The sequence below is a fragment of the Cibotium barometz genome, chromosome 15 (genome assembly GCF_041138505.1).
Source record: "Cibotium barometz isolate CiBa-2024 chromosome 15, ASM4113850v1, whole genome shotgun sequence".
NCBI lineage: Eukaryota > Viridiplantae > Streptophyta > Polypodiopsida > Cyatheales > Cibotiaceae > Cibotium > Cibotium barometz.
This window is the reverse complement of record NC_141060.1, coordinates 24165222-24180756: the sequence shown is the minus strand read 5'-3', so window position 1 is coordinate 24180756 and position 15535 is coordinate 24165222. Positions and strand designations below refer to the sequence as shown.

Genomic DNA, 15535 nt, shown 5'->3' with positions numbered 1-15535 from the left:
GAACTTGACGAGGTTCTTATTCCTGAGCATATACTGGCACATAAGGAAAGAAAGGTACAGGGTACGGTTTCCCGTCGCTATCCTGTGAAGTTCAAGCGCCGTTCACTGATGGATACGAAGTGGATGGAGGAGGTTCACTGATGGATGCGAAGTGGATGGAGGAGGGTGACTTAGCAGATTCACCTCAGGAGTTGCAGCTTTATCTTGATGCCTTTGAGTTGGAGTCGACTCTTGTTACGGCTCATTCAGGTTCAGCAGAGCATAGGTCTGGAGCATTGCCTGATGCTCAAGAGGGGGGTAGCACCTCCGCTCCCTTGTTTACAGACAGGCTCATTTGTTATCTAGGAGTCGCTTGGTGACATCTTTGTATTCACCCGAAGGTACTGAGGCTGACAGTACATCTGCTTATGGGACTTCTATGATTTTGTGTTCTAGACACATGAGATGATGGAAAAGTTGGGTATGGTTCACAGTCGTGCGCACCTTGAACTATAACTGCAACTATGGATAACTCTATGGAGGGCATAAGTCTTGCGAGCAGTCCTAGAGTTGGTTTGGTTCATGGAAATATGGATCGAACTCTGTTTGTGCATGTATGCATACACTTTTTGAGGTAGAGGTATTTTTGTATTCTGGTGCCATTGGATCCTGGTACCATTGAGAATACATTGGGAAATACTGGGAAGATTTTAACAGGCAGGAGTCATACTGTTTGATCTCCATCCTTCGGCCCTCTAGGGACACAGGGAGGAGTGTCTCTCTCTATCACTGAGCTGCTTCTGCCGTCTGTGACAGGATCAGGAGTCACAGTTCCAGGACATGCTCAGTGGGTTACCATTCTGATTGGTGAGGATAGCGTTGGTTTCCTCTTAACATTTATGCCTTGAATGCTGCTGCAGGTCCAGCTATATTTTGGAGCACTATACGACATGCCCTGCCCCAGGCTGATTTTTGGTGCATGGGTGGTGACTTCAATATGATAGAGGCAACAAAGGACAAACTTGGAGGTGGCATGGCCATAGTCTCAGGAGCAGAGTACTCTGCCTGGGAGGATTGATATTTATTCTTAGGGAACAAGACCCTTGGCATCTCCCAGAGTTTGGGCGTAGCCTTGGGAGTCTGTCACCCGCCTGTATTTTTGAGAAATCCCCAATCCAAAACCCTAATCAGCTTACAGGAAATTTTGTATCAAGAATTTTGAAGTTAATAAAACTTGGACATGTTGTTTGACCTAGCATGGCAGACTTCATGATTGGACATGTGTTCTTTTCTAAGGAACCATGATTGGATAAGCTTCTATTCCGAAATAGGAGAGCATAATATTGCATGCATGAATGGACATGCTTCCATCCCGAAGTGGGGAAGCATGATTGGACATGCTTCATAAGCATGATGGACTATGCACTCTTACCATTATGGGAGAGCGTATAGATGGATACAAGTGGATGGAACGGATGGTACTTACCTTAGGCACATGCACAATAAGTTGTTTAAAGATCTTGCATTGGATACTGATTTTGAGAATGCTTGGACATTTAGGCATTCATCTTAAAGTATCGAACTTGTGCATAATACTGGTTGCTGATCTAGCGACTTGTATTTTGCAGGAGGATAAGTATGTTTCTTACTTAAACTACTTTCAATTTTGATAGTTTTACAAGATATGTACCTTTTAAGTTGGAGGTCGATTTTGAGGCCTTTCCCTTCATCTTTTGGGAAAACAGAGGCTGGAATCGGAATCAGAACGGTTGAAAACCCCATCGGGTAAATTTTTTTATTTTTTTAATATATATATATATATATATATATATAATTTTTTGAGGTGACATAACGACTCGCCCAAGCTATCTCAGCAACTGTCTCTTCAGTTGCACATGCAAATTCGTTTTAGAACTTGAGTTATAAGCATCTCTTTCTATTTTTCAAAGAGGGAAAGAGAACTAACTCTTTCTATTTATTGACAAAGGAAAGTTTCCCATGCAAAACTAAAACATGTGTAAAAGTTTCCCATGCAAACTAAAACATGTGTAAGTTTCCCATGCAACCTAACATGTGTAATCTTTTTCTATTTTGAACTAAGAAAGCTTTTTAGAAAGGAATTCACCTATAAAAGGAGGTGATTCCCTTCATTTTGGAAGAGGAGAGTTCATGTAAACTTGTGCATTTTTGAGAGCAGGAAGGCAAGAAGACTAGCTTTTTCTCTACCAAGTGTAGAGAACCATTTTTCAAGAGAGAAGGCTATCATGTGAAGACGGAGGTGCTACTCAAGAAGAGGCTTTGAAGAGTTGAAGAAGAGCTTGTTGATTTTCTTCATCAAAGGACTTCACTCTTGTGAGCATCCTTGCCACAAGAGAAGATAACCGGTTGTGTGACCCATTGGTAGGCCATTGGGGTGGCACACAGACGGGTGAGTTTCTCCAACACTTGTGTGTGTGTCGTAGGCCACCACATACAAACTAGGAGATTCCAAAGGCTTTGTTTTCTATCTTGTTTGAAGGCGGTACCATGCTGATTCAAATCAGCCCATACACTTGTAAAATTCTGGAGGAATAATTCATATTCCTATGAAGGGGCTCGGCCGTTCCGGGTCTATGCTGTGTCGTCTCTCTCTCTCTCTCTCATTTATTCTTCCATCTATTTGGCTCAAGTGGCTCGCAGCCGTGGAGGCATGGTTGGTATTCTGGAAGGCACTACTTTCTTAGATCATGCCCCAGTTATTTTGTCCCTTCTCCGTTTCCCGCTTAGCTCGACAGGGCTGTCCTCTGGCACCGTACCTCTTCCTATTTGTTGCCGAGGCCATGAGTAGTTTTCTCTCTGTCCAGGAGACCAGACTTCAGGGATTGTGTCTTCCCCTCCACACGCAAGAAGTGCTACTGGACTCAGAGTTTGCAGACGACATAGCGGCCTATCTTGCAGGAGATGTTGGGAATCTCTAGAGATTCACGGAGGCGATCAAGATTTTCTGTCGTGCATCAGGAGCGCAGATCAACTGGCACAAGTCGTGTGGTTTTTGGGTAGGGTTGCTACCTGCCCCAACTTGGCGACGAGTTGAGGCTTTCCAGTGGATCCCGAGGGGCACTCCAGTCCACTACCTCGGTTGCCAGGTTGGCATTGATATCTCTCATGAGCAGCAACTCGCTCTGCTTCTTTTGAGTATTCGGAAGAAGCTTTTATATTGGAGCTCGGCGAGGTTATCCTTAGCAGGCAGATTGGTGGTGGCGAACCAGGTACTGCTTGCCACCATGTGGTACATCACTTCGTGTTGGGCCTTTTCTCGGACATGTATTGGATATGTATAGCATTTGTTCTGGAACTTCTTGTGGGCCGGAAGTGATGGGAGGCCAGCCAGGGCCAAGGTGACATGTAGAGTGATCATTCAGCCACGTAGCAGAGGGGGCTTGACCTCATCGATCCCGGTATATAGAGCCGTGCCCTGCTGGGCAAGTTGATTGTCAAAGGACTCCTACCCGGTGGTGAGTCCCGGAAGGATTTCCTCTTGGCATAGTCACATGAAACAGGAAACGGAACAAGAATGACGAGGCTATCGGAAACGGAAACGGATCTGGGATTGCCGAGCGACCTCTCACCTGGCTACATTGGGACTGGGGAGAGTGGACTTGGCATGATCCCGCAAATCGAGAGGAGACTCTAGATGCCCCCTTCTTTGCATATAAAGCTCGGCTTGGCCGCAGGATCTAGATGCTTGAGATAGATGACACTCCGGCAGCAACAGCACACTGGCAGTCTCAGGGCCTATCACAACGCTTCCTTTCAGATTTCTGGAAGTGGCTTTGGGATAGCTTCCGGCCGAGGAAGATCACTCTCTTTCTTTGGCTGATGGCACACAGGAGTTTGGCGGTCAATACTTGGCTGGTAGTTGGAGGTCGGTGAGCAGCTTCCCTAAGGTGCGGCCACCCCCAGGAGTCTCAGCAACATTGCCTTTGGGATTGCCCGAAGGCTTTCGCTATGGACAGGGCATCGACCCGGATCATCACTTGGGGTACTGTCGCTTGGGCCACCAAGCAGCCTGGCACATCTGGCGTGCTAGCTGCAGGGAGGTCATCGAGGGTACCCACACTCCGCCTAGTATGAGTTAATTACTGGTTGGGTTAGAGCTCCAGGAGCCACGTCACAGGAGATCTCTAGCACGATTTGGGTGAAATAGGGTTTCCCTCTCTCCCTGACTTAATTTGGGCTCTACATTGATGAGATCTCTGACACACTGACAGACTAAGTGTCACATGTTCTCCTCGAGCAGGCACCTTGATCCACCTCCTATTATATGCAAATGATTTAGTGCTTAGTGACTACAGAGGCACTTGGATGGCTTGCACACCTTTTGTGAGCAGTGGGACCTCACGTTCAACCTTGGGAAGACCAATGTGAGGATCTTTAGAACCTCACTCAGTAGCGTCCAAGCATTGGTTCACCTGGGAGACCCCGTGGATATTGTCACATCCTATGTATACTTGGGAGACACCTTCTCCCACCCAATTTTCACCAAGAGTCCAGTAGGCCAGGCTAAATTGATGAGAGGCTACACAACTCTAGCCCTTCTCGAGAGACTGTGCTTTCGAACGCACTTTGAGGAATCTAGTAGTAAGGGATGTCTCTTTGACACCTTAGTAACCCCAATGGTGATGTATGGGGCTTTTTCCACAGGTCAGAGGATTGGGGAAGTATTGAGAAGCATCATTTCAGTTGGTTACATAAATTCAAAGGAGACTTGACATGGAGAGAGAATCCAAGGTGGAAATAGCATACCATGGATGGCCTTATCTTCCTCTATGCAATTAGCTGCCCAGGGGATTGTTGAGTGTCTGTATGCACGGACCACATGGTGGACTACATCTCATGGATTTTTTATGGATGCATTGCCACCTTTTCAATATGGACAGTCAGAGGCAGCCATACCGACCAAATGAGAGAGGAATAGAGGTATCGGAGATGACATTTGGGAGTTTCACATTCATAGGACGTGGATTCTACCTGACAGGGGATTGTTGAGTGTCTGTATGCATGGACCACATGTTGGATTACATCTCGTGGATTCTTTATGAAGGCATTGCCACCTTTTCAATATAGACAGTCAGAGGCAGCCATACTAACCAAACAAGAGAGGAATAGAGGTATCAGAGATGACATTTGGCAGTTTTACATCCATAAGACGTGGATTCAAGCACAAAGGGTTTGGTCTGTGATTGCACACCTCTTTGGTAGGATTAAGAGGGATGCTATCATTTCTTTTGGTTCTATCATTTGGTTGACACAGTCTAGGCCTCAGCTGAGGTTCGAGGGGATTGACAGGAGCTTGGCCATTATGGTTAGGCAAGGAGTTGCTCGGCAGTGTTGTCTTCAGGATTTGCCACTTTTTCACTTTGTCCCTCCGGCACAGAGGTTAGATAGTTCTTGGGAGATTATTGCTAGCATCTCAGCCTGGAATATCTGGAAGGCTAGATGCATTGAGGCCATTGAGGGTACTCCCGTTCTTGTTTCTCAGTGTCTTTGCAGGATTTGGAGTGATATTATTCACACCATTATGGCTACTTGGGCCAGAATCCAGGGATCTTCAAGGGCTACGGAGAGAAAGTGTGCCCAGTTTATGAGAGTGGGACATTGGTATCTTTTTCACATCCTCTCATTCGGGACCCTATTGGCAGCACATGGCTCCTGATTGGTTGAGATTTCCACCTTGCTTGGTGTGAAATCTCCATTTTGTAATATTTTTCATACATAATAGAAGTCTCCTTTCTATTGTTTTTATTTTTTTTAAAAACCTGACACGGGGAGTGCAGGGAGCTCCAGATATGCATGTTATGTTATACACACAAGGTGAAAAAAAAGGAACATGCTGTTCTCCATTGTTCATGATACTATGAGAATTGAGAGCACCATCACTCTCTATTCAGAGAGGGCATAGTTGTTTTTGTACGACGCACGACATCATACCGTATGGTACGATAACGTACAGACTTGTATGGGTTATATATATATATATATATATATATATATATATATATATATATATATATATATATATATATATATATTCTTAAAAAAATAATTCTTTTGGTGGGTAATGGTGTTGTTTTTGCTTGTCTATGACTGTTTGAGCTTCCTCTGTACTATGATGCTTCCCTCCTTTTTAGAATACTCCATATCTCGAAATTGGAAACACCTAAGTTTATAAGTATTTTTTTAAAACACCTTATGTTATCGTACGATAAGAAAAAAAATTATATCGTACCGTATTTTCCCGTACGGTATTGTACCTGACAACTATGAGAGAGGGGTTTATCCTTTGTGGAGAATTATTGAGTATGATGACCAGAGAGGTCTGGCTCTCTATGTGCATGATTTTTGTAGACATGGGGAGCATCTCTTGGAAAACCACACTTGCTTGCTTCTTTGGAGGGTATGACCAACGTTGTCTGAGGGACCACCACCTAATGAGCACTTTGATTGAGCCCACTCTCAAGGGACATGTCTCGTGACCTCTCAAAGACTAGCTGCATCCTGCAGACTCAGAATTCATGGATCCACTTGTATAACCAAGCATAGAATTCATGGAATGGGGAGTTCTAGTGACAAGATGGTAATTGTTAATGGTGCAAGAGCCTCTCCACAAGCACAAATGCCTCATTTAAAAGTTCATGAGTTCAAAAGATACTGACATGGTTTTATTCTTTTACACACAGACTTTGTAGGATTACCTTCTTAACAATGAACTTATGCTCAACAGGTGTCCAAGCAAGCGCCTGACTTGGATGTGGAGATAGAAAGAGAAGGGCATGACCACGCCTTTTGCTGCACTGAAGCTGGGTCCTGTTGGGTCGCTGCCTATTGTGCCAAGACTATCATGAAGGTGCTGCCAACACTTGAGCCAGTCTCTGAATTCTAGTTTGCAGACAAACAAAATTGTACACCATTCTTTTGTGTTTTATTTGCTCTAGAAGGCCTGCAACTGCAGGGATATATTGTCATTAATTCATGTCTTAATTGGACACATGTTTAAGTAGACTCCTCACTCTAAAGTAATCTTTTCTGAGAGGCTTTTTTAGCGAAATAAATGCTCCGTGTGACAATGGACATGTCAACTCCTTTTGCCCCTAGCGGATACATTAACCTCAATTTCATGGTGTGTTGACTTGTATCCACTTCAATTCTCTTGTGTCTTTGCCGTGTATGGTTGGCGTCCATAGGCTTTGTGGTGCTATTTATTTGGTGCCAAGGCTGTTAGCAAGGGGTGAAATTATGGCCACGGCCAATCATATCCTAATAGCAAATGATGGTGACAAAAATGTGAAACTTAGCATTGGCATTTTGCCATCTAGACCATGGGTGTTCTCTCTTGGTGCTGTTACTACATGCAGAGGTCATGGCTTATAGTACTTACACTGGTGTCAGTGAAAACGCAACAAGAAAAGTATAGCGGCAAGCATATGTATATTTCATAATTGAGTTTGATTTTGACGCAAGTAGCTGTAGAAATTCTTTGTTCAAGCTATGTACCAGAAAGGGTGTAGTTGGGAAAGGAGAAGAATTCTAGGCCAAGAATCTGCTCTTGAAAATGTGGGAATATGGAGCTCCACGATGCTTTTAGTACCTGCATTTTGGCCCAGTTTACATGGTTGTAGGATATGATGATCTTTTGAATTTTGTGATGGTTAGTTGACTCTCTCTCTCTCCACACACACATATTAGCCCCATGCTTGATATTTTGGAGAGTGGTATACCATCTATTGAGGGCTAATGCGCCTCTCATGTTTCACATTTCGTGCTCCTGGTGCTCCATGATGAGATTTCCATGGATGGTTTTGTATCACTCCAATGAGATAGTTTTGATTTGTTCTATTTTATTTTTCCGTTCCATGATGGGACATTATTGTATCACTTTGGTCTCATAGTAGATGCTTAATATTTCCTTCTTTCTTTTTCATATTTGATCTTTCTCATATTTTGTCAAATATGATAGAACATAAAAGAGTTACAAGTCATCCAAAGCAGGACTCATGATGATGGTGAAGCCAATCAAGAAGGTATTAATGCCATGAATCATCATATCAAAGCAACCAATATACCAATGGAGGGCATATCGTTTTATTTATCAAAGGTAATAGTATATATACGAGTGGTCAAAACCTTGTGTAAGAGTGGCCCCTTCTTGTAGTCCTTGTGTCACAATATTGGGTAGTTTTGTTTATAGTTATAAACAAAACTAGATTTTTATATGCTTTCAATCTTGCAAGGATAAATGGTAGCAAAGAATTGTTTTAGCTACTTGGTGGTGTTTCGAGGGTGCCATTGTGGATGGATGTAGTTTTCGAAGACACATTTGGGTGACACATTCATGAAAAGCTTGGGCTTCTAGCAAATGTTTCGGTATGATGTTGATTTGTCTATGCTTGAGGATGCCTTATCTTTGGTTTTTGTGGCCTTTGTTGGTTTGTTGGGTCCTCAATCCTTAATTGATGTAGTGTGCTTGCATTAGTTCCATGGGTTGTATATGGGCTCTCGTAGACATTAATCCCATCATCATCTCTCTTTCGTTTCTCTCTCTCTTTACTAAGCAAGTAGGCAAGCTAAATGGATGCTTGGGTTGAGCACCAAGGAGTAAAAGCAAGCGAAGGAGAGGGATAGGTGAGCAAGTGTAGTTAATGGGGGAACATAGTTGTCATGTTATTCCGGTAGAGATGACGATGGCGATTGCAAGTGCCATAAATTGTTGATTGAAGGGCTAAGCCTTAAGGATTTTTTTGATGTTTTCATTGAAGTGGTGAGGCTTTTGGTCATGGGAGGTCCTTATGTCATGGCCTCTTGTTGGCAAGGGTTCTCATGGACACTCTCAAATTCTTCTTTTTTAATTTTCATAGATTCTTGTGTCTATGCTCCATTGTTTCCAACATAAGTGATTGTGTGTGCTGCTAAGTTAACTTGTTTATGACTATGAAGGTTGGAGGGGCACCTTGGATGATTGGACATATTGTCGCTTGTTATAGCCATTGTGAAGTGTGGAAGGATTCCACTTTATCTTAGTAACCATTGTAAGATATCAAAGGTCACAACCTTCATGGTTCTTTTGACACGGTTGAAGCACTTGTTGGCTTTGCTTGGATCAAGTGTGTCATGTCCTTTCTAGAAGTCCAATCACACAAAGGAAAGGTTAAGCCAACCTTTTTTATTGTCAAATCATGCACATTATTAATAGTTTGGCTATAATTCATTTGGCCAATTTAATCAATAGCCTACTTTTAGCAAGGGAGGGTTTACCCCATTATCTCTATACATTCTTGGTGATGATGGTGACTCTTGTACTCACATCCAATATTGATGAAACTTTTTGGATTGTGTGTTGTTGAATGAGTAAATATTGTGTTTGTTTCATTGCCTTCAAAGTAATTCCGAAGTTGTTTGTGGTTACTTGGGTAAATTTTTTGCTTTTTGTTCTAGTGGAGCATTGGGGTTTCCATCTTGGGTCAACATTGTCTATTGTGGCTCTTCTACACCCTCATGAAGCTTTGCATTCGTCCAATCATAAATTTCTTGCCATTTTATACAAGGCATGGGCTTCCTTGTAGCAATTTACCCATGGGAATTTTTACTTTTTTTTTCATACACAAATATTTAGAGTGTAGTGATGTCTTTAGATTAATGTCTACACTCACTAGGAGTTCAATTTGGATGTGCTAAGCTATATGGATGGCTATCTCCCCTTCAAATCGAGGTGAGGTCATTGGGGGTCAGTGAGCATTTCATCAAGTAAAGTACATTCTCTCATGGATTTATCTCCAAATCTTCTTTTGATTCCTTTAGAATAGCTTTGGAAACATCAAGGTCTTGTTTGATTGGTTCAGTGGGTGTTGTATTTGGAGAAACTACATGAGGGCCCGTGTTTACCTCTTGTCTCCACTCAAATTTCTCTTAGTCTCCTTGAAGAGTTTTCGCGGCCTCTTCAAGGTGGCACATTCCCCTTGTCCCCACCAAGATAAAGTTCTCACCTAGGTCCTAATATATTGGGGAAGTTTCCTTAGATGCTCCACCTACAAGGAAAAGTTCATTGGGAAACTAGTCCATAGATCCACTATTGAAGATTTTAGATGAGGCAATTTTGGTTGTAGTCTTGGATCGGCACTGTCAATCAATATTCTTTTGTTTCCCTTTCCTATATTTTGAAAGTGTAAATTTTGTTAAGTGGTAGGTTTATCTTTAGATTTCAATTTCCTTCCTTTGAGGTTGACATTTCAACACAAGATTGGGCTTTCAGTTGGAGCTTGATTGCTACAATGTTCTTGCCATCTTCTTGTACCTTGGTTGTTATTGCAGTTATTCTTGGCAATAGTGGCTGAGGTGGAAAAGCTTGCAGGTTTAGATTTCCCTAAGATTTCCTTTTGTTTTTGTCATTTGGAGAAATATTTTGTATAGAGGGTTGCAAGAAGTGTGATTGGCTGACTTGGAAGAGGAGGAAGGTGTAGGAACAATGCATTTGTGAGGATACTATGAGGTTTCATGTCCACCAAGTGTTATCTACCAACTTGCTAAGGTAGGGTATTGCCACAATCCTTCTATGCTCCAAGCCCACTTGTCTCAACACATTGATCAAAGCACCACCATCTACGTATGCATTTACATTCAATCTCTAATGACCAACAAATCAACATGGGTTTCTTCACACCCTTGCACTCAGAGTCGCAAGTGTCACAAACTGTACACATAGCAACCATCTTCACAACCTAATCAGTTTATAGAAGAATGCTTGCGCAAATTATATGCAAACTCCAATAAAGATAAATACTTTTTCCAATCACTCTATCGTTCTCTAACATACCCTCTTAATATATTCTCTAAGAGTTGGTTGACTCTCTCAGTCTAACCATCAATCTATGAATGATCACCGCTACTCATGTAGAGTTGCATTCCAAGTTTACTAAAAACATGCTGCCAAAAATGACTTGTAACCCGCGGATCTCTATCGACACAATGGATTCTAGTAAGCCATGTAATCTAAACACATTGGTAATAAATAATTTCGTTAGAGCTTCAACCTTATTCTTAGTAAGAACAAAATGTGCCATCTTAGATAATCTATCCACAATGACAAAGATAACATTATAACCGTTCCTGGTTATGAGCAAACCCATAATGAAATCCATGGAAATACTCTACCATTTCCTTTCTAGAATAAGCAACGGATGTAACAATACAGGCAACTTCACACACTCGAATTTAGTAACCGAACATTGTAAACAATGTGTCACATAATGATTAACATGCTTCTTGAATTGTGGCGACTAGTAGAAATGCTTAATGAGCTCAATAGTTTTCTTAATTCTCAAGTGTCTAGCACATGGACTATCATGGCATTCTCGCATCACTAATACCCTCAAATTATCTGAGTCTGCCATTCCTCTTGAGAATTCCATTCTCAATGGTAAATCTACGTTTACCAAATAATAAATCAGACGGAGCTAGATCCTCATCTACTTGGCTAGCCTTATTCCATAATGATTGAACATACGGATCCTATTTGAGCTTTACATATTTTATGAATGATCTCATTCTCGACTATCCTAAAACCCATCTGTTACATTATACGAGACAATGCATCGAAAACAACATTCTCTTTTCCTCGTTTATACAAGATTTCCATTTAAACCTCTTGCATCAATTCAGCCCATCCTGCTTGACGGCCTCTCCAATCCAACTGGTTACAAAAATACTTGATTGTATCATGATCCATGTATACCTTAAACTCAGCTCCATACAAGTAATGCCTCCACACCTTGAGTGCATTTATAATTGCATACAGTTCAAGCTCATGTGTGGGCCACTTGCGTTGCAAACTGCTGAGTTTCTTACTTTCAAAATCCATTAGTTGACCTTCTTGATTTAACACAGCTCCTATGGCAATGCTACTAGTATCTATCTCAATGACAAAAGGTAATGACGGATCCATGATCTTCAACACAAGTGCAGTTGCCTACTTTAACTTATTAAAACTTTGTTGTTGAATGTCGGTCCAGACATAAACAATAGTAACTTGCAACAAGTCAGTCTCAATGGCGCTGCTATTTTAGAATAGAAAATAATAAACTTTCTATAAAAAACAGAGTCCTAAGAAAGATATGAGCACAATAATGTCTTGTGGAATAGGCCAAGCCAAGATTACTACTACTTTCTTTGGATCCATCTTTTCTCCTAGCGCCGATATAATGTGTCCCAAATACTCAACTTCCTCTTGACATAGGAAAGTCTTTTGTTTATTGGCATACAACACATTTTCCTTGAGCATGCTAAATACTATAAACAAGTGTAGTTCATGTTCCAGTAAAGATTTACTATAAAGCAAAATGTCATCAATAAAATCCACCATAATTTTACCCTGAATGGCCTAAAGACATCCTTCATTAACATTACAAATGTGGTTGGTGCATTAATAAGTCCAAATGGCATAATAAGGTACTCATAATGACTAAAATGAGTACGAAAAGCAGTCTTAGATACATCTTTGTCTTTAATACGAATCTAGTGATATCCACTATTTAAATCTATCTTACTGAAGACCTTAGCTCCACCTAAAGCATATATCAAATCATCAATCCTTGGTATTGGATATCGATGTTTTATAGTAAGTTTATTTAAGGCTCTGTAATCGATACACCTTTGATAAGAACCATCTTTCTTCTTAACTAGCAAAATCAAAGAAGCGAGCGGTGAGAAATCGGGGCAAATGAGTCCTTTCGCTAGATACTCCTCAATCACCTTCAACACCTCGTTCTCCTCGACCAAACTTATCTGGTATGGAGGTCTATTGACTGCAATTACACCGGGCACAAGCTCTATGTGATGCTCCACATTTTTGCGTGGCAAAGGCAAAGAAGAGGGCAGGTCAGATTTGAAAACATCAAAAAATTCTGCCAGAATTTTTCCTTGCAAAGATTTTGTGGCATTACAAGTTGAAGTTCCACTTTCATGCATGTCTATAACAATTGGAACTTTTTGAACCCAACCTAAAAAGAGAGACAAGATATTCTTAGCATTTGTGTAGCAGTAATTAATGCATTCTTGGGTAGATCTGGCTCACCTTTTATGTGATGTGTCCTCCCCTCATGCATAAATTCATGGACATGTGTTGCAAAGTCAATGAGAGGCTTCTTCCGTGTATGCCATTCTTTCCCTAGCACAACATTAAAATGTGCTAGTCAAGTAATATCAAAGTTGAGCTCCTCAAAGTAGGATTGAATGATGAGACCAAGGCCAACAACCTATTGATCCCAAACCTCAGTTCCTTTGCCATCTGGTAGCTCAATTGTATACTAATATGGCGAGGGTTTATTTTTTAACTTTAACTTCTTGACAAGTTGCAAACTAACCACATTATGATAAGCCCGTATATCGAAGAGTATCTTCACTAGTTTCCCTTTAAGAGAACCTTTCATAAAAATAAGTTATGTAATCGAAAACTGGAAACCATGACTAGCCTCTAAAGATAAGACTCTATCCGCAGTCGTAGGTTCTCGTTTCTCAATTGACACTGATCCTGGTAGAATGCTCGGGTGTTTGTTGTGGAGTATCATCCAATAAATCTTCCTCAAGATCATCGGCTCAGTGGTCATATTTGCAACAACTATGCATTGCTTCTTTAATTGGCAATCACACCTTTAATGCTTGCCCATACAAGGATAGCATAAGCCTTCATTCTTTGCTTTCTCAAACTACTTGGAAGTGAAAGAAAATTTGTGTGAACATTCTTTATTGACATCTTTCTCTTAACTCCTACAAGAGTTTTTGGCAGACGAAAGTACACTAGACATAGATGCTATTCCCTTTTGCCCACTAGTGTACCTCAAAGCTTCATAAGTAGGTCACATAAAATGAGACTTGGAACCTTGACCCACTGCCTGACTTTGACCATTTCAACCATCTTCATAAATTAAAGCCATCTATATAGCTCTAGATAAGTTTGAAACTTCTCTCGACGCACGAATGGTCGAGGTTCATTATTTAACCCCAAGACGAATCTATGAACCTATAAGCACAGAAATCTAGTAAAATTTGGGGTATTTTCATAAGCACCTCTTGATCCTTGTCTCCGTACTCCTAAACTTTAAGATTCTTTTGTGAGATAAAAAACCAAGTGTCAAGTGCCCTACTCTGCTCATCTGGTGGCACAAAATTCTAAATAAACATATCCTTTAATTCTTCCCAACTATTCGGGATTGTTGTGTCCTTTTGAATTTTCCTCCACCAACAATGAGCCACATCTTGTAAATTATATGTAGCATGCTGGATTCTAATGTGCTCATCTGTGATATCATCACACAAAGTAAAACATTGCTCCAACTTAGAAATCCACTGATCTACTACATCAACCATGCAAGAAAGTAAAGTGGCAATATACTTTGGTGGATTATTATTTTTAGCATTATGAGTTAGATGGAAAAAGTGTTACAAATGATGTTTGTTGATCTATAGTTACATGTGTTTTACAATAAACTTTGTGCCAATATTAACACAAATATTTATTTTTAGCATTAGTAGTTAGATGGAAAAAAGTGTTACACATTATGTTTGTTGATCTACAGTATGTGTTTTAAAATAAATTTTGTACCAATATTAGCACATAAATTTATTTTTAGCGTTATGGATAAGATGGAAAAAAACTTATGCAGGTTTATAATTTGTTGTATTGAAGGAGCTTTTTTATTTTGAATAGCCAAACCTCTCTCAAGATTTTATTGTTCAAAAATTTAGATATATTAGGGCCTTGAGGATTATTTATTTATTTAAAAACAACCTTTATGACCTTTGTGCACACGTGTGTGTGTGTGTGCGCGCGCGCGCGCATTACGTGTGTGTATGTGTACATGCGCAAGCACACATGTGTGTATGTGTGTGTGAGCATTCCTAGAAGTCTAAATTCTACAAAAGAGAAAAATATAACAAAGTAGAAAAGGTATAAGTGATGTTAGCTTCTCCACCCCACCCCCCACCTAGTCTAAGCTTGATAAATCTAAGATTCCAAATTAAATCCAAATGTGTACAAGCTAGCATAAATATATACAAATCTTGTTTACAAAAATTTGTACCAACAAATAATATTTTGCACATCCTACTTAATCTTCTGAATCCTCTCCACCTATAACCAACAATAAATTGGTAAACAAATATTCCATAAGTATACAAACCATTACCACACACACATATTTGCCAGGCGTAAGTAACCTAGGAATCACCCTTCTATACAAACCAACTGTAATAACAAACATTGGAGATGCCAAACATACATCAATGTACACCAAACATTTTAATATTTACAATGGCATCACCCATGATATTAATATGATCTGGCATGACACAAAGATAATCCAAGTGTCCCCGAATTATCTGAGAGGGGTAGAATTATATTTTTAAGAGAGCTTAAAATACATTTTCATAACATTCTCTCTTGCTTGAGTTTGCAATTTTCCTCAATTTGCGGGTTTGTTAAAAAGAATGGAGGATCTCAAGGGGAAGGCATGAAATATTTCTCAGGCAC

The 15535-nt window shown here is 40.6% G+C and overlaps 1 protein-coding gene across 1 annotated transcript in view; it reads left to right on the top strand.

The window, feature by feature from the left end:
- LOC147631092 (alpha/beta-Hydrolases superfamily protein) overlaps positions 1-7157 on the top strand; it is a 78092-nt gene extending 70935 nt beyond the window's left edge. The window contains exon 13 of the mRNA XM_086809426.1: positions 6743-7157. Within this exon, the coding sequence (XP_086665552.1) occupies positions 6743-6901 (159 nt within the window). The 3' untranslated portion in view covers positions 6902-7157. The remainder of the gene's footprint in view (positions 1-6742) is intronic.
- The last annotated feature ends 8378 nt before the right edge of the window (positions 7158-15535 follow it).